Source organism: Brachionichthys hirsutus, chromosome 10 (assembly GCF_040956055.1).
Source record: "Brachionichthys hirsutus isolate HB-005 chromosome 10, CSIRO-AGI_Bhir_v1, whole genome shotgun sequence".
Classification (NCBI taxonomy): Eukaryota; Metazoa; Chordata; class Actinopteri; order Lophiiformes; family Brachionichthyidae; genus Brachionichthys; species Brachionichthys hirsutus.
This window is the reverse complement of record NC_090906.1, coordinates 2,877,953-2,902,094: the sequence shown is the minus strand read 5'-3', so window position 1 is coordinate 2,902,094 and position 24,142 is coordinate 2,877,953. Positions and strand designations below refer to the sequence as shown.

At 44.2% G+C, this 24,142-nt stretch overlaps 2 protein-coding genes across 2 annotated transcripts; both read left to right on the top strand.

The window, feature by feature from the left end:
- The first annotated feature begins 10,958 nt into the window (after window positions 1-10,958).
- Window positions 10,959-15,927, top strand: psmg1 (proteasome (prosome, macropain) assembly chaperone 1). Its single transcript, XM_068744783.1, has 7 exons — window positions 10,959-11,146; window positions 11,864-11,967; window positions 13,003-13,148; window positions 13,484-13,546; window positions 13,861-14,059; window positions 15,034-15,164; window positions 15,773-15,927. Exons 1-7 carry the CDS (start codon window positions 11,028-11,030, stop codon window positions 15,848-15,850), a joined length of 840 nt encoding a protein of 279 aa, XP_068600884.1. The 5' UTR covers window positions 10,959-11,027; the 3' UTR covers window positions 15,851-15,927.
- Window positions 15,928-18,047: 2,120 nt separating this feature from the next.
- Window positions 18,048-23,663, top strand: ccdc15 (coiled-coil domain containing 15). Its single transcript, XM_068744974.1, has 8 exons — window positions 18,048-18,123; window positions 18,563-18,679; window positions 18,803-18,895; window positions 20,811-20,930; window positions 21,011-21,114; window positions 21,203-21,376; window positions 22,512-22,660; window positions 23,450-23,663. The coding sequence occupies exons 2-8, from the start codon at window positions 18,575-18,577 to the stop codon at window positions 23,497-23,499; spliced, it is 795 nt and encodes a 264-aa protein (XP_068601075.1). The 5' UTR covers window positions 18,048-18,123; window positions 18,563-18,574; the 3' UTR covers window positions 23,500-23,663.
- The last annotated feature ends 479 nt before the right edge of the window (window positions 23,664-24,142 follow it).

Here is a 24,142-nt window from a genome sequence, read left to right as displayed (position 1 = left end):
CGCTCCCGTCTCTTTGACCTAAGGTGTCAACGTGCAGGTGATGCCGCCGCCGCGCGCATGTGGGTTACCTGCGTGAGAGGAAGAGATGGGAGATGAGCTCATCCATGTACCCTTATATGGAGAGACATTTGTTTCTTTTTATGCAATCAAACAAAAAAAATATTTGCAACCAAAAGTAATGGATTTGCAATTTAAAAACATATTTACAAAGAAGGCTATTGTTATCTATCAACATCATTATATTTGCATAAAACGAAACACATTTCTCTCAATACTATTAAACTCGTTATCTGGCGCAGGCCGCGTTAAGAAAACCAATCGTGTATGGAAATCACGCATTTCAGTATTGATGACAATTAAAAAAAAAAAAAGTCCTGCCAAAATGTAGGCCTCATTGACATTGGGCTGCAAAATACATAATCGATTATAATGTGCATATATAGGCCTCCAAGATTCAGCCCACAGGAAGACATCCTTCCCCGCACTCCACGCACAGCTGCGTTTTGTGGCGGGGCCGTCAGACCCCCCCCCTCCTCCAACATTTCTCAATTTGTTGAAATCTCCAGCCTGCATGCATGAAATAAAGAAATAAAGGGAATCCTTACCGGATGAAACGCTCAGTACGGGGAAGGGTCCGTAATTACAAATGTGAGAACCGGATCACGGTGACGCATTTCATCACAACGATCGGCTCCGTCTACTTCCCGCACCTTCACGGCTAATCAATACAAATGATAAGAAGGCTCCTCGGCGTGTAGGCACCGGGAGCGGATTGTTAATGCGATCCGAATGGAGGGGCGGTCCGGTGGTCCTCGAGGAGCGTCCCTCCTCCGGTCCTCCTCCGGTCCTCCGCTGCTCCGCTCCGCATCAGAATGAAGCGCTGCAGCCGCGTTAAAGGTCCAGTCAGCTTTCTCCTCCAAATGTAGCACCAAACAGCAGAGCGCGCCGGTTCCTCCTCCAATCAATAAGTTCTTATTAGGTTGCGGATCCGGTGGTGAATAAATCAGTTAATTATCCTGTCGGGGGCGTGGTCAGTCAAACGCCGCAAATAAAGGCTTTATTCTAAATCTAATAATAATAATAATCAGTTGCCTCGGGTTTGAGGGGAGTGGGTGTCAGCATTATTGATCACGTCTATGAACTGGGGAGTAGATTGGTCTTTTTATTTTTAAATCACAAATGTACACATGAAAATGACTAAATATGTCCATCATAAAGGAAAACTGTCATTTATGATGAATTATGTCTTCAATTTTAATTCCAGTTTCAAAGCAACCAGTCCCTCACATGATACCGGCCTTTACCGAAGTCCATTCAGAAAAGTCCAATTTGTGGTAGGAAAAGTTGGGTGTGTTTTCCTCCTCATCAGTCCCCCCACACTTTGGACTTAAAGACACCCTGTCATTTGGACAGTACCTCGTAGATTTGGGACAGTCAAAATATGGAATTAAGGACACTTTGAAGTTTTGTGTAAGCATGGTTCTGGTCCCTGATTAGCAGTGGTTTTCACATTAAATAAAATTTATTTTTGCCAATTCTACTTTGGCAAAGGCATTAAATCTTTACAAAGATGTAACTTAAAATAAGTTTGTAACCCCCCCCCCCCCACATGGATCTCAGCTCCTCCCTGACAAGGGGATCGCTTCGGGCCACGTGACTGTGAGGGAGAATGCAATGAGGGAACCCAAGTAATTCTGACTACCAGGGTTTGTCAGAGTAGATGATCTGCATCCTGTAGAGTGTAGACAGTCCCAAGGCCGAATTCTTTACAAATGTTGCATGTTTGAAACTACGAACTGTCTGAAAGAATCAATGTAAAAACACACAACCCTCTTTCCTGAAGTGGAATTATGATCATTTAGCTGACGATAACTACTGTTATTGGAGGAGGGAATCATTCTGGTTTGTTTTTCTGAAAAATATCTCAAGAAGTTGAACAGATGTTGAGAAGGCTCCGTGTGTGGACGTGAATTCCAGACTTTTCTTTCATTTATTTTTCTTACATGCTGAGATGCAGCCTTTTTGTTAAATATTTCATTTAAAAAACAATTAAACTGAAAATAAACCAGGCAGGTAACTCATCATTTTCCAGAGTCCAGACATATGTGCTAATGGATCTGGATCTGGATCTGGATCCCGTCATCAATATGTGACATGTCAATATGGTAATTTATGATGCTGAAAGGTGTCAGAGATTCTAAATATTAAAAAAGCTGAACTTGAACAAGTATTTTTACAATCAGATCTTTGGAGCGGGGCTAATTGTCTCCACTGTTTGTTTGTTTCCACAGATATTATAAAACACAATGTATATAATCAGGCCTGTTACTCAAACTGAACTATCAGGACCACATCCTCCTACAGGCAGCTGAAGGCAACACCACCCCTCAGGCTTTTGTGCACCCACGAAGTGGACAATCAGCAGTATATCATCCTCTGGGGACAGTGAGCGTTGTACTGGATTTCATAGCAATCAATCACGAGTGGGAGGCACTGTCCATGTCATCTGTCCTGTCTGGCACCTCCAACCAGAGAATCAAGCTGCTCGCAGGACACACTCGGCTGTCCTGGCATTCAATAGTCCTGATTCTTTGCCATCAGCTGCTTTCGGTCTGCAGTTGCAACACATAGCACCATGAGAACTAAGCACTGACTGCCATCAAGCAAGGACGTCGATTCTGATCAATTCTGCAAGACCCTGAATAACATGAACACATTTCCTACATGTGCAGGATCAATATATTTTAAAATTGTGCTTCTCTGACACCCGCTTGTGAAACTCATGTGTGTCTGAGGATGGGAAGGATGGGGGATTTCAAAAAGAATAGCTCACCCAGAAGTTCAGTCATAACTAATCCCCATGGCAACAGTCAGCTGAGCGCTTTGGTCCAAAAACATATTTCTGGATCTCCATCCTGTTGTAGCATTCTTCTAAATAACGGAAGTAGAAGGGGACGTGACAAAAGCTTGTTCCATCTTACAAAATGATGTAAACATTGTCTTGACAAATCACCTTGAGATGCAGAACCTTCAGGAGACTAAGGATTACTCAGCTGTGTGGAGTCATTTAGATTTTGTTTCTTTAAAAAAAAAAAAACATCCCCAGCATTAAAAATAAATAAATCTGTTCCATCAATGTCTAGTTGCGAAGCTTAAGAAATGTTTAGTGGAAAAAACTATTCACATGACTTTTCAATGGCAACGGGGAGAGTAGATGTGTGTACTGTATAATATATAATCTCTCTGGACACCTGGGAAATATCCCGATTCTTTACCCTCTCCCCTCCACCAATTCCCGAGGGAAATATATCTTCAGTCGCTGAACTCTCCACCATATTCAGCAGCTTAACCAAACTGGATTATCAGTGAGTAGACAGTGACTTGCATTATATCGCTGGTGGAATACGCTCAGTTGCTGTTTGCTCTTCTGATCCTGTGTTTCCTTGTTTTTTGCAGTGTGGCTGTATTTTTCATTTATCATTATTCTAGGACCTCAACATGTCCAAGCTTTACCTTGTTTTTGGTGACACTGATTTCTTTTTTGGTCGTATTGTTTTGGCGCCTGTCAGTCTATATATTCCTGAGCATATTGCAGGTAAACTGTTTGAGCTTTTATCTTGTCTCCGTCTCTGCATTCCTGGGGGGTCCACTAGCTCTGTTTTCACGGTCCGTGATATAGTGTAAAACACACTGTATCTTTTTGGTGCATGGTGGTGATATATGAAAACAAAAGGGTAAGGTTTAATCAGCTAAAGGGCTCTAAGATTTCAGACGTCCTTGAGGACGGACTCCATCATCGGCAGACCTGCATGAAATATGAATGGCCTTGGAGGGAGTACAGGTCCCTCTGATGAACTCACTGTAGATGAGTGCATGCTGAAAGATTTATGCAGCTGTTCATGCACAGTTTAAGCACGGCACATTCCTGAGGAATGTTAAATGGAGAGTGATGATTGCTCTTATTTTAATATCCATAGCAGGTCCACTCGGCTCCCCTGGTCAGCCTGACCCACATTTGCCTGGGAAGCAAACTCCCACCACAGAGGAGCCGCTGTCTTTCATCTTCATGGCTTTCAATTAACTGGAATCATTTTGTGCAAAGAACTAAAGTCTTTTTGAGGCCATGGGGTTCAATATGAACGCATTAAATGATTTTTAAAAAGGCCAAAAGAGGACACTGCATTTTGGGTGAATTTTTGCATTGCAGCTGTGTAAAAAAGAAATGAAAAATTGGAGTAGATTGTAAAAGATTAGAAAAGTTGTCAAGTGCGGTCTGAAAGCAGAAGTGTTAAAAAGGCTCTGCTGCATCTCAGTCCTTTCTCTAACTCTTCAAAAATATTTTTGCCGTTTTTACCCGCTGAATCAATACTGGTGCAAATGTTCAGATATGTTTGTGATTACCGGTATATGTAAGATTTCTACAAAAAGCTTGAAGCATTTTGATAATATTCTATGGAGGGATGGGTTTATTAGGTCTTATTTTTTAATCCACCACCCACTGCAGCACAAGTTAGGGGGGGGTCCTCAGAACCCTGAACCACCGGGCCAAAAACGTCCCCACCAGAACTAAAGGAAAGGCCAAAGAGCAGAAACGCATCCGGAACACTCTGAAGACGTGTGGCTATCCGAAATGGCTATTTGTCAATGGGAGAGGGAAGACAAACGGAAACTCGAACAAGTCCACTTGATTCTTGGTTTTGTGCTCTTTGTGATTTACCGTGACCTGCACGACTGAGAAGCGACTCAGCAGGATGCAACTGGGAGGTTTGTGAATGTGACAAGAAGAATCGAGACAATCTGGATGAAGAGCGTGGATCCAGGAATTCCTCTAGTTTCTTCAACATTATGACATAGAGGGGTTTGCCCTTTCCTAAATCTCCCACAATGCATTGCGGGCGGTCATACTTGAAGTCTGAACATCAAAATGGACTAAAAGTACTTCTTATGAAGAAAGGACCATTTCAGATGAATGAGTATTTTGCTATATGTTTATTATACTAATGATGCATTCCTGTGTAAATTCTTGTAATTTTACAGCTGGTAAAGATGAAGGTAACTTTACTGCTTACCCCCCAGGATCAGCCGTCATACATTCACCTAAATAATACAACATAATTAATGCATTTGTAATTGTTACTGTAAACATTTAAAAGATGTCAAATAAGTCTGAGTGAAAAGTAAAATATTTGTGTCTGAACGGTTGCGGAGGGGATTATACACAAGTGAGATTACTAGAAATAACTAAAAACTGCCTATCTACAATGCTTGACTAAATATACTTCGTTACTTCCTCACCACTGTCCTGACATTATAGTGTTCTCTTCCATAATGACTTCCGTCCATTGTGTGTCTGATTACTATGAAACCACACTATTTTTCTCCCAGTGCTCCCATTAACTGTAATGACAATGGTTTGTGAATCTGAATGCGAAACACAAACTGATGTACACACCACTGTCCACTGTGTGTGTGTGTGTGTGTGAGAGAGAGAAAGACATTGTGCATCCCCATATGGAGAAGCTGATATCTTTAAAGCTGCAGGCCATCTCCAGGCAGGAGAATTCCTCTTGATATTCCTTTCACGCACACACCATTGCTTTCACTGCAAGTCTCTGTCAGCACAATTTCTAATCAATTGGACGAAAGCTGCTTATATCCACTCATGCATGCACCATGCGCGCACACACACACACAGTGTGCGCACGCTCAAACACATACACAAAGAGATGCAGTCCACCTTTGCCTTTGAGCCTGACAGTAAACAATAAATGAGTTGCACGAGGAGAGGAAATGTCTTCCACAAATTGATTTCTTTCTCCTTCTCAATGATAACCCTGTCACCAAGTACTAGTTCGTGGAAAGGTATGTACATTTATCACGTAAGGATTTTTGTCTTTTTGCATTCTAAATGCAGTCAGTCACTCAGCTTGTGTTTGTTCTTCATTCAATGGCTGCAGCAGCAGGGACGAGAGGGGCTATCGTTAGCCACGGAGTCCTGTAATCGGGCCAGCCGCCTGTAGAGATGGAACATTCTTAGTCTTCAACATTAGATAAAATTACCTTTTCACACTCCCACCTCTTCCATTCAGGTCTCCAAGAAAATCTCTTCAAATTCAGCCTGAGCAGGAGAAATAATTAGAGTTACTAATAAAGATTTCAACCAACAGTCCCAGCACTAGGAAGAAGGGTTAACCAAGCCTGCATGGGAGGTGTTGATTACACAGCTCTTGATGTCAGGCATCACTCTGGCTAATTCCTTTCACACACACACACACACACACACACACACACACACACACACACACACACACCTCTCTACACACACCTGTCCGCCAGCTTTTTGTTTTGCATGAAATTCAACACTGAATTTCATGCAAACACACGTTTATAACAATCATTCTTCCATTCTTTTATCCATTTACAAAAAGCACTACAGATATACTGTGTCTTCCTGTGTACATTTACACACAGCATGTAATTTATACAAGAAATCACAGCATACCAGATATCATAGGAGTTGTGTGTAATACATAATCGTCATGTTTTACTTAAATTATGATGCCTGTCTTCAAAGCATTTATGCTCGTGCACGAACTTGTGTACATTCCTGCTGTATATGAGATAAAGGAGTTTACGATAAAACAACAGATATTTGGAGATTATAATGTATATAATTTTTTTGTCAACTAATATAAAATAAAATACAGTTTTGGTTCCAATCTTTTTTATTGCCAAGCACATGGTGATAATGAGATATTTATACATGCAATGTTTTAAACATTGATTACCATTTTTTTAAAGATATATAAAAACCAAAAGCAATTCTATATCAAATTCACTCCAATCTGTTTAGTGAGCCCAAAGCCATAAATTCAGAAAATTGTTTAGTGAAAACTTCACCTGAAAGAGGACATGAGCCAAGAGACATTTATCTAATTTCTTGGCGCGAGGCCACATGAAAATGTCTGGTTCTAAAAAGCGGCGAGTACATAGCGATCGTTTGTGGCCAAACAGACGTGCTGGGTTGGTTTATTCAGCTCCAGTTGATTAAAACGTAGTTTAAATGACGGCTCAGTGTGTGTGCGCCACCAAAAACACCACGCTATTCCCAACTGGAAAACACCCACATTCGTGCCTGTTATGTATATTCTATGGAAAAACTCACCTTTTCATAGACAACATCAGAAACGAAACTTTTTGTCAGTCATCTGGTGGCACATCATCAGTAATTCACCTTTCCACCTGCCTCCAGGCTCTTTGACAGCACCGTCAGGGCCCTGCCAGCATTTACAAGTTCATATGATTAATCCCACACCACTCTCAGAAGTGATCACACCCACAGTTGGTGAACAATTCTGTTCCTAAGCAACTGATCTTCTCCTTGTGGGGGTTGGCATGTTCCCTGTGTGTCTACGTAAAGGCTTTCCTCCAGGCGCTCCACTTTCCTCCCACAATCCACAGCAGTGCAGCTCAGCTGGAATGAACGATATAAATTGCCCCTTGGAGTGACTTTGAGTAGGTGGTCTGACGAATAAGCTGCATTGTGTAAGAATTCTCGAGAGGCTCCCTCTTGAAACGGGTTTTGTTGAACATTGAAAGGTCTCATGTAACTACAGTTTTTTTTTTTGTGCGTCTGCATATAGAATGTAAAGAATTTCTGACTCTTATCTCGTAGACAAATATGGTAGTCGGACTTCATTACACCATATGAGATAAAAACAACAACAACAACAACATATGTTTGCTGTATGGCACCCCATCATAGTAAAGATGAGTTCCAGAAGGGCGAGAGTTTTGCTGAGTACCGGTAAATCTAATCATATATTGATATTTCACGTTTACAAAGGCTTAGAAAGACAAGTTTTGAATCAGTCCTCATCTGGACCTCAGAACTGAAATCTTTTCTACTGTATATTTTAAACGTCTCTGTCATCCAGGTCACCGCAGACGTGTTGAATGAAGTCAACTGAACTTATAGGAAAAGCTTGAAGACGTTCTTCAGTTCTCACCGGGTTTTGGGAAGGTCCATGATGTTTAACCTAGTGGGAGGGGTTAGGGTCAATAGGTCAATATTAGAGCCATATACGTTTCACCTATGGGCCGTAGTCTCCCAGGCCTGGGAGGTTGGTCACCTGGCAGTCGTTTGGATGATGGCTGTGTGGTTTACACCCAACGGTCATGTAGACGAGGTTTCAGCTTCCTTTGGAGGGAATCCAAATCTCTGTTGCATGTGGAAGACAGCTGATGGCGAAGGCGTCCTCCTCTGTTGGGGGGATGTCTGCTCCAGTTTGAAGCAGACGGCTTCTTTAACCCCTCTCTAAAGCCCTAACCCTCGGCAAAGACGCCACGTCTCTGAACGAATGGCCCTTGTCCTTGTGAAGACGGGCTTGTCTTGAGGTGCCATCAGTTATAGAGTGGTTGTTTTGTCTGGACTGTCCTCGCTGCAGTGAGCCGCATAAATGACATCACTCAGCTTATGCCTGGGTGTCCTGAGGGGGGGGGGGGACCGGCCTCTGTCTCAGGGTTTAAAGCGTGCAGGATCAGCCACATATTTTGATAACGGCATCTTTCAGTATGAGCACGCACGGAGAGGAAGGACCGAGTGGCTGGAAGAGTGTACAGAAACATTTTTTAACCGCTATGGACTACATGCACCTCCATGCCGATGCTTAGTGTGATGCTGCTAGCTGTGTTAAGTTGTGTTGTGACTTGCAGGATTACTTTTAGCCCCTGTTGTGCAATTCCAAAGAATACTGTATATAAAAATGCTTACCTTTGCGTATCTTGAAAAGAAATAATATACACTGTACATTTGTTGGGGTGAAAATGAGAAGAGGAGGTGGACGAAAGGGAGGCTGCCTTTTTTTTTTGTAATGGCGCCACAGTCCATTAAAATGTCTCTACGAACCAGAATGGCAATCTGGCCGGCAGGAGCGATCTGTTGCTCTTGACCCAGGTGTAGGACGGACAGAACGATGGAGCGAGTGATTATCACCATGCTCAGCTGCTGCTGGGCCAAGACACTGACAGGCTCATTCTGGATGCCCTCATACTGTCCTGTCCTGTGTTTTAATGGTCAGGAATAGGTTGGTCCTGTTGCTGAACACACTCTCATTTCTCCTCCTACCATCAATTATATTAACGGCAGCCTGAAGCGTCCTCCTAGCATGTTGCTCCCTTTTGTGACAGGAACCCCTTCTGCTGTTATTTTATGGGCTCCTGCTTCGTTATTGCATTGCACTGGTAATCTCTATTCCACTCCAGGCTTTCCACCGCTCTCCAATTTGTCGTTCCAACATGAGATATTTTCCGGTGACAATGAAATATTTTTACGGCCGTGCTATGTCATCACATTTCTGTTTGTCCCTCATCTCCTGCGGCACAGCTTGCAGGGAAATGCATTATACAACACAATAGGCTGGATGGATATTCTGTAGTCAACTTGAAGCCAATTTGCCTCAACGCGACTTGGCTCATATTTCCGGCTAGCAGTCCAAACAAGAGATGAAATGCCAGCCTCCTTAAACGATTGTATGCTTTCTTCCACTCCTGTTAATTATGCATGAAAAGCTGATGAAGATGATGAATATATTTATTAGATAGAATGTTAGAATACAAGTACAGTCAAACAGTAGCATGTATTACAGTACAAGTACAGTCAAACATCCTGTCTAAGAGGAGCATTTCAATAAAGCCCTTGCGGTGTTGTTTCTGTTGAAAGTCCTTAGTACATAAATCATCGACATTTAACAATACAAATAAGACTAATATTAAATTACTAACTTGATGCAAAATAACAATACATTACAAAGACACTTAATAAGTGCAACGTAGGTGGACTAAAAAAAAAGGGGGGGGGGGGGGATTGATCCGGAGAGAGTTGTGATGACTATCTCCGTTTCTGCCCCCCTGAAAGATGTATTTTTAGGGCCGTTTTGAATGAGGCCAAAGAGGTGCATGTTTTGAGGGCAGGAGTCAAACAGCTCCACCCTTGGGTGGCAGTATTGTAAAAAGATGATTTACCCATGTTCGTCTTATAGGAGGGTGGAAGTGTGTGTCAAGTTTACCTCTGACTGGCTCCCAGCCAAAAATAGCATGTCAACAATCTTCAAGGATTCAAAGTGTTTAATGTCATATGCACAGAAGTAAAAATGAGTTCCATGTAAAATGAAATTCTTACTTTGCTGCCCACGAGGAATGCCAGGATTGGATAATAGAAGAAAAATAAAAGTACAAATAAATACAAATAAATAATAATAATAATAATAGTACAGGAAAATAAAATGTGCAAAATAAAATACAAGTGGATAAAACGTAGACTAACTAGAATGTGTATGGACAGGTGTATGTGCAAAGCCGTGGGCCTTCACACAATTTTATTATGTTCGCATAATGATAATAAAGTATCTTGAATCTTGAATCTTGAAAATGTAGGTGCAACCGACCAAATGTGCAAATAGTGTGTGTGCAATTGATCTTCTATCTTGTCAATCTTATGTTGATCATCAGTCAAGTGTAACCACACCGCATGTGAATCCAGTGGGGAGCCTTACATCCTTCATTGATTTAAGTTAGCAGCTCAGGCAGAAGTCCATCGGCTTCTGACAGGGACACTATAATGTTGCACTTCTCTGTGCATTTGAATGGCTCAGATGAAGGAGTTTCTATAGTATCAGGGTGAATGTGCTCATAGGTTCATGTCAGGTCCATATGCATGATAAAGTACGTTGTCATCCACTGCTGTGAACTTTGTCCCTGCTCATATAATACCTAATGTGATACCAGTGTAAAAGATGGGGTCAGAAATGATGGGAACCTCGGCAGTGCTCTCCAGCCACCAGCCCATACTCTACATTTTGTCTGGGACGGGACTTGAACAAGTGACCCTACACTTCCCGACTCAAGCCCAACTCGTCTGGGAGTTTTATTATGAAGGGCTGATGTCGGCGGAAGTGACGTCGGTCTGTCATGGCCGCGCAGATAAAACCCAAACTGAACTTTCGTGTTAATCTGCGTTTCCGTCAGTGATGGCGACGTTTTTCGGTGAAGTTCTGTCGGTGTTTTCCCGGGCGGTGGAGGAAGAGGACGAGGACTTAAGCGAAAACGAAGAAGATGAACAAATCCGCAGGGAACTCGAGGAAAAGCGGTAAATAGCATTAGTCAGCTAGCCTAGCATGAAGGCGAGCGGAGTGTCAGAACGCGTGGAAAGATTATAGTCGATTAAAACGTCGACTGCAGTGACGAAATTATTCTACACACTTGACATTGTATGTGAGAATGTTCCTCTCAATTTCGAATCATTTTATTTACCAAACCCATTTATCAATCAGGGGGCCTCAACACTTCGCAGAATAATGCCACAGGATTAGGTTTAAACCTAAACATGCCACCACAGTCATTCATGTTGCTCATTCCATGTTACAGATTTTAAATGGTAAAAACCCAGTGGAATTCCAATGCACCAGTTACAATGCAGTGAGTCTGGGTGAATGGGGGCACTGGAGGTGTGACCTGCACTACTAATGATTATTATCCATCCTTAAATTAGCTTCATTGGAGTACAGAATTAAAGTACATTGAATACACTAAAGGTGATCCTAAATACATTACTCTTATAAATGTACATTGGCAATCCAATGGAGGATGTTCTGTCTTTTTGGCCACATTGATTAAATATTATTAGACAAAGGTTGAGTCGGTAATAAAAGTCAGACCGAAAGATCCAATCTAATAAAAATATAAAAATAGCTCCACTAGCGACGCCTGCATCCCTGCGTGTTGAAATCCACACAAACCTCAAGCGTGTTCTTCTGGCCTGTTTCCGTCTGCTCATTATTCTCTCGCCCTCACCGCTGTCCGTCAGGGAGGTTCATCTGCACTGGAGCCCTGAAGTCTCTGAGACGCTGAAGTCTGGAAACAAGTTGGAGTGTTCAGACTTCATCCTGGCGGTGGGACCCAATGCTTCCAGTGAGTGGCTGCCATTGGCTTGCGTGTGTGTCCTGCTGGCGGCGGGAGCACCGACTCCCTAGATTGTCTTCACCGGAGCTTCTCCGATCCCGTCTCGTTGGACGTTTTGGCCTCGGCCGTGTGGAATTCGGTTTGTGCAGACGTGAGACCCGGACGTTGCGCTTGCATCACGCCCACATCCGTCGCGTCTTCCTGATATCTGAACCGCTGTCCGAAATGTCTGATCCCTGGCGGCGATGGAATTAAGGGAGAAACATATTTATTGAAGGGGCACGGGCCTCCCCATCTGACTGTGACTGGGAAGTGGACACCCTGGACAAGTCGTCAGCGTCCTCGCTCGCAGTCCAGTTAGTCCTGCTGGATATTTCTGGAGGTGGGAGGAACCCCGTCCGTACATGCCAGATGAATGTTTGGTAATATGTTAATATAATCGGTTTGCAGCACAGACACTGAACTACAGAGAGGAAGGAGATTTCTGTCCTACAAAAGACTAAATGTATTTGCCAGTATTACTCTTGAAAGTACTTTTCCTCTGACGGGAATAGCGCGAGTGTATTCTTCTTTCTGGTAAAGGATTTCTAGTTTTTAGTAATTATGAAATACTTTTCTTGCAGAGAGGAATCATTCCCTTAAGAGTTAGGATTTCTCACGTGAATTTTCTTCCCTGTGGTGATACGCAGTGTCGGCGCTGATGCTCATGCCTTGTTGGCAGATCTCCTCCGTTAACGCATTCATTGATAATAAGGCGTTAGTTCTGGGTTAGCATGATGACGTAGCGGGTCACAGCGCCGACTCGCAGCTCGGGAGGTTCCCTGGTTCAAATCCATTTCTCCAGCGGCGTCTGCGTGAGTTCCCTCCAGGTGGTCAAACTTCCTCCCACCGCCCGAAACATTAAGTAGAGGCGAACTGGCATCTTGTCCGAGGGGGGGGACCATCTCTGGTGGGACCCTCTCTGGTCCCATTGCTGAACGTAATTAAATGAAGCTTGAAGATAAGATCTCCTGCTCCGTGTGAGCTGTGGTTCCGTCTCCACAGGGTTTCTCTCCGTGTACGTCCTCAGCTATGCCGCCTGGGAGGCAGTGGGCCGTGCGTCGGTGTGGAACGAGAGGAGCCGAGCTCCAAGTGGGAGAACCGGCGACGAGTCCGCCTGCGTTCTTTACAGGCAGGAGGACAACCCGTCAGTGAGTGGCAGCTTGCGTCCACGTTCTCGCACGGTCCATTTAAGCAATGTGAATGAGAGATTCTGTGTGTAAGCTCTAGTGACATCTAGTGGTCAACTGATCCATTCCCAGACGTCGAGGTGTATGTGGTGAAGTGCAGTGTTTGGTGTTCTCCAAACATAACTTCTACTGTCTCATAAGACCAAAGCATGTCCTTCCATTTGACCTTGTAGTCTCCCACCTTCCTACCAGATTTCCTCTGAGCTTTTTTCCAACAGCTTCGACCGGCGAGGAACCGGGCAACCGTTTAGTTTCGTGATGTCGGCTTCAACTCTCCTGTGTTCCTTTCACTAAAGGTCCTGATATGCCAGGTGACCTGCCACATTTCAGAGGACCAACTTTTCCAGTGGACGGAAAAGGTACTTTTTAAAAAAAAAAAGCACAATACCAGCGGGATTAGAAATTATTTTAATTCAATGCAGAGAAAACGGAGAGCTTCCGCAGACGACCGTCCATTGGGCTGTGTTCGGACATAAAGCAGCTCAAAATCCTTTTGTAATGATGATAAAACAATTTAGATCCGACTCTGGAAGTCTAGTTGTTTGTTCAGTGGAGTGTAAAACTTCAACCACTTCTTCCTCTTCTTGCGTAATTGTCTTTCAGCAGCGAAAACAAAGATTTAGGTTAAAGGTGACGGTGCTTTGGCTTCACTGTGTTTCTCTGCCTCCTGCAGGTCTTCGACTGTCTGCAGCACAGAGGGCTCAATGTTACGGTGCTGTCGGACAGCTCAGTGGCCGAGTACAAGACGGCCGACTCGCTGAGCTGTAGCCCCGCCCCCTTCCTGCGATGCCTCCACAGCAGAGATTACAGCGGTCAGCCCGTCTGCTGCTCGCTGGAGCAGCCCAACATAGTTACTGGACTTCCGGCTGCAGGTACGACTCTGGTGCGGCTCAGAGGTGCCCGTAACGTCAGGCATTTGTTACCAGAAAGAATAAATACAGTAAATAATGTCATTTCCATTGTATTGATTATTAGGGTCTGAGGGGAGTTTTATTTTGTCTTTTAACAAACAAGGAGTCGTACTTTAAAATGTGGGTTAATCTACAGGTGACTCGTGCACCAAGTCCGCTCTGCACTATGTGTGGTGACAAGCTAGAAAACCAGGCAATGAAGCCAATAGAAATGATTTGACAAATGGAGACCACAAACTCTGGATTAAAAAACAACTTGGAATTGTTTTAATGAAAGAAAAAAAAAAACATGTACATGAAGGTCAGACACAATTACTGATACCAGATCTTCAACAAATGTGTTTTATCCACTAAACAATAGATAAATCGCTAGAATTCCAGGCTGGCATTGGACCTTTCCTGCCAAAAGTTCCAGATACAATTCACTGAAGAGCGACGGGCTGCACGAGTTTCCTCCTTCACGTTTCTGATGCAGGCAGAGACGACGGCATGAAGCATCTTCAGACGAGCCTCTCTAGTTTTTCAACAGAACACAGACTGAAGATTTCCTTGTCTTTGTGATTGCTGCAGCTGGATGGCAACAGTTTCTCCTTCAGTAACGAGACAAAGAGAAATGATTTTTACCTGGATGCAAACATTTAAAAGGGCCCCCATGATAGATTCTCTTCTTGTCCTGCTGTGTCCTTGAACACTGAACGTCGATGCATTTAAGCAGGATGAAACCGAAGCGTCTGCCAGCTCAGCTCCATTAAGCTCCCCTCCACGCACTGAGAAACGCCGTCTCGCATCGTGATTGGGTCGTTTTAGTGCCAGTGTGTGTTTGAAGGTGCTGAGAATCCAGAGAAGCACGACGGACTGTCAGGGCGTCCCGTTGCATGCCACTCTGTCTTCATTCAATCTGATGAACCGTGCATTCTTCCTCTCTGTGTTACCAGTAATGAGCCACTGTGAAATCCACCGTATCCCCGCCATTGTTTACCAGTGTTACAGTGATGTCATTGGCCCAGACTCTGTCACCATAGCGACCTACAAGCCTGCACTAACCAGGCTTGGAGTCGCTGTACTGGTAAGCGCTTCTGTTTATATCTCAGGGGACTATTGACCATCTGATTGGATGAGAGCGAGTGTTCAGTTATGCAGTAATACTTTGACATACGAGTGCGAGTCGTTCCTGGACCGAGCTCGTAACTCAAATCACTCAAATCTATTTTTCCCCATATAGAATAACTGAACACAATTTAATCCGTTCCGACCGTCTAAAAACACTCGAATCAAAGCTAGTAGCAATGGAACAAAGCGTTTTTAGTTGCTATACAGACACACACATAATGATATAATAAATTATATACAGTATTACTGTAATCTAAAATGTGGTTTTATTATGAGATTAACTTCGACAGACGGCAGCGCTAACAGCGGCGAGCAGTGTGCTGGGGGGGGGGGGGGGGTTGGATGGTACGAAGTTAGACCTTTAATTGCACCCCATTGAGAGTTTCCCCTCATTCTGTGTTGCTGTTCCAGGATAACTTATTGATCCTATAGATTTATAAGATGAAGGCAGGTCGGTCATAATAGAGTCTGTTCCCGTGCTCATAGGTTCATGTGTTGGCAAAAGAAAGTGAGAAGGACCCTTTGTTCACTGCATCTCAAGCGTTTCCCTTTTTCTCTCCACAGTTGGACCCTTCTCCGAGCGCAGACGTCCTCCACAAATTTGTCAGAACCGCCAACATTCAGAGCAATCTTTATATCTGAAATGTTTCTCTGCACTGCAAATTAATCCTTTTTTTCCTGTGGTAAAATGTGATTTTAATAAAGACATTACATTGAAATAGCTTTGTTTTAATTATTTGGCGAGCTGAACAGACACGCACTCTCCCCAGTCTGACCGGAGGCTATGACCACTGTTTTAATTCTTCATAGTTCATGTTGTAAGTTTGCATCTCGACTGGCAGGCACACAATTATATAGTTGTCAGTCACTTCTTTAGTGCAGCATTGAGTTTAAAATTAACAAAGATGACAGAAATGTATTTAAATATGCGATAAATAAATTAAATCAAAATATTGGCTGTGCTCTGTGAGACCCTGGGTCTGGACTGTGTGCAAATTCCAAATTCTCAAGAGGTTCTAGATTGTTCTTGGTATCTTTATACACCAACCATGAAAAGTAAAAGTGAATTGGAGTTGATTTTTAACTGATTTTTGAATCCATAAATGAGTTTTCAATGTTAAAATGTAATATTTTTTTCTGACTTCATTCTGGATCAGATCCAAAAGATATTTTGCATGATAGTGTATATTGGACCCCTTCATAACTGTGATTTTTGGTGAGTGAATTGAATACATATTGACAAGATAGGATTTTTTTAAATAAAGCAACCATGAGAGATGGTTTATCTTTAAATGAGAAAATCCAGATTAATTTATTTTAGTTTTTTTTATCTAGCGGGTATCCAAATCGCTCTCAAAATTTAGTGCGATCCAAGTTATAGCAAGAGCCATTTTCAGATTTGATTTAATCAAGATCCGTCCAGACCTTTTTGGGTTATCAATAACAGACAGACAGACAGATACATTTCGATTACATATCCTACGCCTTGGCGGAGGGAATGGATGAATGAATGAATGAATAAATAGGTCAGCTGATTTAATACATTCCTGCGTTTCTGACATGAAGTTTCTCAACTTCTCCTCCTGTCCACGAGGGGGCAGCAATACGCCGAGGATAATAAACCCAAAGAAGACGAAGGTCGAGATTGAGCGAAACTCAAATCGCCAAAGTTACCGAATCCCTTTCGGAGTACAGACTTTTCGTTTTCATTGTTTTGTTGTTGTTTTTAATCTATTTATTTTTGTCGTGAAACTGTATATCAACGTAAGAAGCACCTTGGGACAAAACCGTTGTAATTTTAACCCAGTAACTGAGTACCATGGCGAGAACTCGGCCTGTGAGTTAGCATCATCCTGAATTAGCCAAAGGCCGGGCCTGCTAGCTGGCTTGTAATGTTGTCAAAGGACCGGCACACTGCTTCAGGCAGCCGGAGTCAGAAGCACATGCCCTGCAGAGCTAGCAACGTGTTGGCCGGGAGGAACCAGGCTGTGGCGGCGGTGGGAATTTGGGTGGAGGGCGGTGAAGATTTCTCGGAGCACCCGTGTGTGAGTTTGGCAGCTAAGCTTAGCTAACTCCTCCTAGCTACGGAAGCAGCGTGACTTGACGGGCTCCTTGGAGACCGTCATTGGTGTTGAGGAAGTTTTTGTCCTCTTTGTTTAATCCCTCACAATCACATATATAAAAGTCATACACACAAAATATACATTTTTGTTTCACTCACAATGCAATAACCAAACGTAGGCGACTAACAAGGACGCATCGCTAATATAGCAAATTATATGACATATTTATGACTTGAAATTAATTTTGCCGATAGCCTATGTGTATATATGTATATATTGTATATACATGTATATACAAATACATGTGTATGTGTGTGTATACGTTAAAATGTTACATTCTGTATGGTACAAATACAAATCTGTTCTATATTATCCGGCACTGTCCAGTGAATATGGAGACCTGATTGGCTCTAACGTGCTTTAACCAGCCTTCCCTTGTCTTCATTTAGACTCTCGCCTCATTGACTGAGGAAATCCAAGCAGTGAAGAGGAGGGAGGATGAAGAGAACCTTCAGCGTTTTCACGATGATGTCCGCCATCGTGTGGCACACCAAGCTCAAACCAGCAAGAGGAGACGGCACCCAACGGTGAAGCATTTTTAAAATGTATGTTTTCACTGAGGTTAGGGTTAGGGTTAGTTTTCACCCTCTATTCAATGAAGTGACCGATTGTTTGACGTGCCGCTAGGTGACCTTTCTGCTGTTGTCCCCTGCCGGACTGATGTGTGTTTCTGTACAGGTGAAACCTCACGGCAGGATTCCACTCCAGCCGCATCAGGCGAGGCCCAACCCTGAGCGGGACGGGGAGAAGCCGGTCCCTTCAGGCGCTGCACGGCACGCAGCCTCTCCCGAGGTCAGGAGGTTATCAATAATCAGAAGTTTTAGTCAAGTGTATTTGATGTGATATATCTTTTGTTTAGTTTCTTGTGTGTACATTTGTGAAAAGTATTGTTTGTGATATTTGATTTTGTCAAATATCACATCGTTATTTGGCGCTATCTGCAAAATGTCCAGCTCCGCACGTATCGGGCTTCAGAGGTGTCTGACATTATTTTCTGTTCTTGGTTTATTTGTTTTAATGTTTTAAATCACACACAGTATCAGCATTAAACATTCTGTATTTGTATTGATCTGGTGTTTGCTGGGGGGATTCAAAGTGCACACTGACCCAGACGGACTCGCCTTTAGAATGACACCAGTTGCTCAACATGCAAGCGATTTAGTAACAAAATAGTGCATGAAAATATGACTGTGATGAATCTGGAAGAGGATTTATTTCCATGTATTTCCAGTCCAGGGAAGGGATGAGGCAGGTCAGACTCAGACTGGCCGCCTGTCAGATGATCCAACCAGACGGAACGAAGGCCGACCTTCCTGGACGCAATTGGAACTTCTCTCCGGCCAGACACGTGAGTGTCGGCGTTTCACATCAGTTCCTCTTTCTCAAAGCCCCGGCTTCTATAATTGTATGTTCTTGCTCACGGGGGGTGTGATAATAATAATTAAAAACAACAATTCCTCTGCATCACCAGAATTCTGGATCTCACATGCTGAGGACGGAGCCAGAAGAGGAAGATGATCACCATTTAAGCAGTCAGCACGGATGCCCCCTTGTTCAGCAGAAGGTTGATGAATACCCACAATGCAGCAGTGCAGCGCCTTTGTTATGTTGTAGCTGCTTTTTTCTTTGGATCCAGGCAGACATTTGTTACCCTCGCCGAAGGGGAGGCGAGGGTATTGCAATTTGGTTCGTTTGTCGGTTTGTTTGTCTGTCTGTCCGTGCGTATAACATAATAATTTTTACACAAGCAAGGTTCTGTCCGTGGCTCGGTCCTCCCCGAGAATGGCGTTGATCTGGATCCAAATTCTAGAATTATTTTTATTACATCTGGAATTGTGCCTATGCTGTAACGTGGGAGTGTCACTTTAAGAGGGAGGGACACGAATGGCATGATGGGAAAAAGAGTCCAGAAGGTGTCTTGTAGTACGTTCCTGAGCAGCAAGCTAGAGCAGGTTTGGCCCCTCTGATCCGGAAGCCCTGTTTACTGTCTCACAAGATCCAATAGTCTTTTGGAGGCGAGGGTCTGCAATCTCTGATTGTCTTTCTAGTTTTATTATTGTTTGTCCCATGTCAGGCAGCGTTGCTACAGAGAATAATTGTATTCTCGTTGCGTGGTGCATCAAGCGGGAATGTAATGCAGTACATGAGAAGAGATTACTTGGATGTTAATGGCAGATGTGTCCTGAATAAATGGAGACACTTTGTTTTGGCCCACAGTCAAACTTTCCCAACTCTTGTTTCAGTCCGAGTGGAACCGGCACCAAACGGCTTCCGCTGGGTGTCGCGCTCGACTCGGCAAATGCTGCCTCTGAGCCAGTAAATGGGAGCGTAGGTAGACTTCAAATGTGTTTTTGCAAGTCAATACGTTTTACAGGAGGCATTCCAGCAGCGGTTTCAGAGTTAAATCCGTGTCAATGAAGACTTTCAAACGGAAACGGAAGAGTCGGGTGTGTGTGCTAATTGTGTATTGTAGTAGCAAAGCAAAGCTGCTTTGTACTCGAGTGTTGCAGCGTGATTCGTATTCATGCTGCTAGCGCTTTAGGCCTAACAAATGCTGCTTTGCATCTTGGTCTTTCTAGTTTGCTAGAAACCCAACCAACTAGGAATCCACCCAAGTCGACAAACGACATCGATATCTGCGGAGTAATGACACAGTCGACCTCCGATACACACAACTGGTGTGTAATTGTGCTCATCCTCGGTTAAAAGAAAGGAAACTGCTAGTTGCTAACGGGACATGGCCGAAGCACATTTGCGTAAAGCGATGTGAGATACGAGACCCCGAGATGCAGATTTCTCTAACTTTGACAGGTTTTATGATTTGTCACGTAGGCTGAAGCTCGTCTGGTGCCTTCTAGGTAGTAAAAAGTCGCTACCTGGTTCCATGAATACTACTTCCAAACTTCCAGTAGATGAGGAATCTGTTCCACGTCAGACAGATGCTCTATGATGGGGATTTGTTGTTGATTTGAAACACGTGTTTATGGCCCAAGGACCCTTCATCAGATCATAGAAGCCCGGATAGACCCAGACGTTGATGGTAGTCGAGAGAGAGGAGGGACACGGGGCAAAATCTGAAAAACATTTAGAGCCGCGTCGAGCGGAGGGCGTAGACCCGATAAACCCAGCAGTCCTCCGACCTTTAAACGGCTCGCATGCCGTCGAGCTGTTATCAGCGTTAAAAGAAGCGTTGATGATTCATTTACCGCATGTCTGATGACAAGATGGAACAGAGCGAGGTTCATGACACCTTGTGATTCGCTACGTCTGTCCGCTTTAGCTGGAAGGGAACAATCATAACCTGCAGCCGGTGCCTGGTTTCATGCATTGTAAATCGGTGTATTATTTACACTCGTCATTGTTCAAGGAAGTGAATGCGTTTGAGATCAGTTCTATAGTTCTTTCTAAAACGTGATCGGCGAGAAGCCGCTGAGTCACATCCGTGATTGTAACCGGAACACTGTCTCTGACTCTTTCAGTTTAGCGGACCGATGCTACGGGAGTCTGACAAATCCCTTCCTGAACCCGGTCCCCAGTCGAACCTCGGCGTCCCGCGGGTCCTGTGGCCTCTGACCGACCCAGGCGAAGCGAAAAGACAGGTAGACCGGATGCGTCCCCAAACGCTTGACTTCACTGTTCAAACACCTGCCAGACCTAACGTTCGGATAACTCTCTGCAGCATCAGGCTCAGTTCCTGATGCACCGGCGTCGGTGCATGAACGTAGAGAGGGAGCGGGTGAAGGAGAACAACCAGCGCAGGAAACACCTGCAGCGGTCGTCTCGGTAACTGCAGTAGAAAATGACGCCTCAGCTTAACTCTTTGTACTAATGCTGGCAAGTGAGCTTCTCCTCTCGAATGTCTTCACTGGAGAATCAAAGCGGAGAAGGAGCAGATTCGTCTGCAGGACGAGAGACGGCTTGAGCGAGTCCATCAGCTGGCGGAGAGGGAGATGCTGATTCTGGAGCGACTGCAGCTGGAGGGGGAGGAGATGGTCGCAGAGCTGCAGAGGAAGAAAAGCGAGGAGAAAGGGAAAGTAGGAGTGAGGTAACTCATGGGTTCATTCGCCAAAGCGCAACCACAAGGGCGATTTATCCAGCGGCTTCACATGAGCCTCGCATGAGGCCAAAGCTAGTTGTTCTGAAATGTACAGCCCTAATCAAAAAAATGATGTGTGTCGCCAGCTCTGCGGGAATTATCTCGACCAATCAGAAAAGGACAGTTTCCATTCGTTTCGGTACACGCTGCCGTAAACGGCCCGAGTGGCATCTGTTCCGTCGCTGCGTGTACCGAAACGAACGGAACGGTAGCAGCCGGTTTGTGTGAGTGTACCGGTACATGGAATAGGTGTCTTTTTAGATGTACCAATAAGTACTTCAGACCGTGCGTGAACTTTTTTCTTGCCTTTTGGTTGGAAGTGCTTTTCGTAGAATGTGTTTTTTTTCGAATCAGTTCAATTCAGTTCAGAGCTTTATTGTCCCTCAGGGGTAAATGTAGTTTGCAGCAGAGGTCAACAACAACGGTAGCACAATCGCAAAGTACAGGACGACATGGAACATGAATCAAAAACAGAAGGTTAAAATGGACTCGATAAAAGATTTATAAAATAAGGCCATCAATGTTTCCAGTCTTGAGACTGCGAGAGTGAAACTCTGAGTCTCATCGAGTGCGAGAAGCCGTGCAGTCATTGTACCGCACATTGTCAAGCAGCTCGTTCCCCTCATAATTGGATTTACACCGTCCACATGGTGAATCTGGATCATCATCCAAAAGGTTCTATATTGTTCTTGCTATCTTTACACACCAGCCATTAAAAGTAAAAGTGAATCAGAGTTCAAATGTCATATTTGTTCCTGACCTCATTCTGGATCAGATCCAGAGGACATTTTGCATGATGGTTCATATCGGACCCCTTTATGACTGATTCTTGTATCCAGACGGGCAACCGGATCACTGTCAACATTTAATGGGGTCCAATCCTCTTCGGATTTTATTCACCAACATCCATCCAGCAGTTTTTCCATAATCCCGCTGACGGTAACGCCCCCGCCGGGTTGTAATCCGTGTCCGTGTGTGAAGCGGTTTTACCGGTCAGTCCGCTCATCTCAGGAGAACTGCTGATATTTATGATGAGTCAATGACGCTCCCTCAAAAGCAAAACAGCCCGACTGTATCCCTGCAGGTTCGTGGAGGCGCTGAGAGCACAGATGAAGGAGCGGCTGTCGCAGGAGAAGCTGGAGCCCCCTCCTCTCTGCTACTGCGCCTCCTCTTTCTGGGACTCCCACCCCGACACCTGTGCCAACAACTGCGTGTTCCACAACAACCCCAGAGGTGATCATGACACGCGCCTGTCATCCGCTTCAGCACCGATCACGCCACCGCCGCCGATGAATACATTTATTAGATGGAATGTTAGAGCAGTACAAGTACAGTCAAACAGTAGCATGTATTACAGTACAAGTACAGTCAAACATCCTGTCTAAGAGGAGCATTTCAAAAAAGCTCTTGCGGTCTTGTTTCCGTTGAAAGTCCTTCGTACATAAATCATCGACGTTTAACAATAACAATAAAATAAAAATAAATTACTCCACAGATGCAAAATAACAAATTAAATACACATAATATGTACAATGGTGGAGAAAAAAAAAGAAGGGGGGGGGGGGGTTGACCTGGAGAGAGTTGTGATGACTGTCTCCGTTTCTGCCCCCCCTGAGCTTTAGAAGAACGAGACGCGGTAACGTGTTTGTGTAGCTCCACCCCCAGCTGGACCCGGTGACCCCACATTCACCGCAGGCTCGGTGTCCGTGGCACCAGCGTTCACACCCGAGTCCAGCGTGATGATGCGTGCTGATGATGCTAGTGACCACACGATGCCCCGTGGTACAAAACAACTGAAACATCAGATAATATTTATTTTGACTCGTCTGTCAAGGTGTGACCGTTGCACCCACAGTTGTGTTAACAAGTTCAAGAGACTTTTAAAATACCTGAACTCGTTTGAACTGTAGAAGCCCAGAGGGGGGGGGTAACATGTCTTCAGAGCCTGGATGGGATGCGGCCCTCATGGACCTGCAAAGAAGCGTTCAAAACGACGCTGACAGACGAATCTCTCTCCCACAGAATACGCCAAAGCCCTGCGTTCAACTGTGATGAGTTTGGGTTTGCAGTAAAGGAGGATGAACCGGACATCGTCCGGGGTGGACAGAGTGGACAGAGTGGACATCGTCTGGGGTGGACATCGTCTGGGGTGGACATGCCGCTTGCCTTGAGAGGAAGGGCCCAGCGGTTTAGAAAAATAAAGTGAGGTATCAGATGAGATGATTGCTATCAGAGTCATCTCATTCGTTCAAGAGAGGTGGGGGGGGGGGGGGGGGGTTGCGTGCATCATTTAAAAGCTTTATTGACATTTGCTATTTTTTATTTGTATTTATTTTTACTGCTTTTGCCTAAGCAAAGTGGCAGCTAACTGAATAAACGCTAGAAAACTGTTGAGAAATGTCCAATTTGTGCATTAAATAGAGTTCAAATTGGGTCCAGCCTCCTTTTACAGGATAAGTAAGACATGTAGCATGTCTAAAGTAGGGCTGCCTGTGTGATGATCAATCGGATGTCCAACATCCAGTTAGAGAGAGAGAGCGAGAGAGGATTGAAGTTCCGAGGAGTAATCTCTGGCAGGCGTGATGTTTCCATCTGGAATAATGGGAGATTATCTCTGGGAGTGTTTCACACCGCTCAGTGGGCTTCCACGTCTCCTCTCTAAAGATGACGTCAGAGGCTTTAATTTAAATTGAAGCTTATTGTTGATGTTATTAA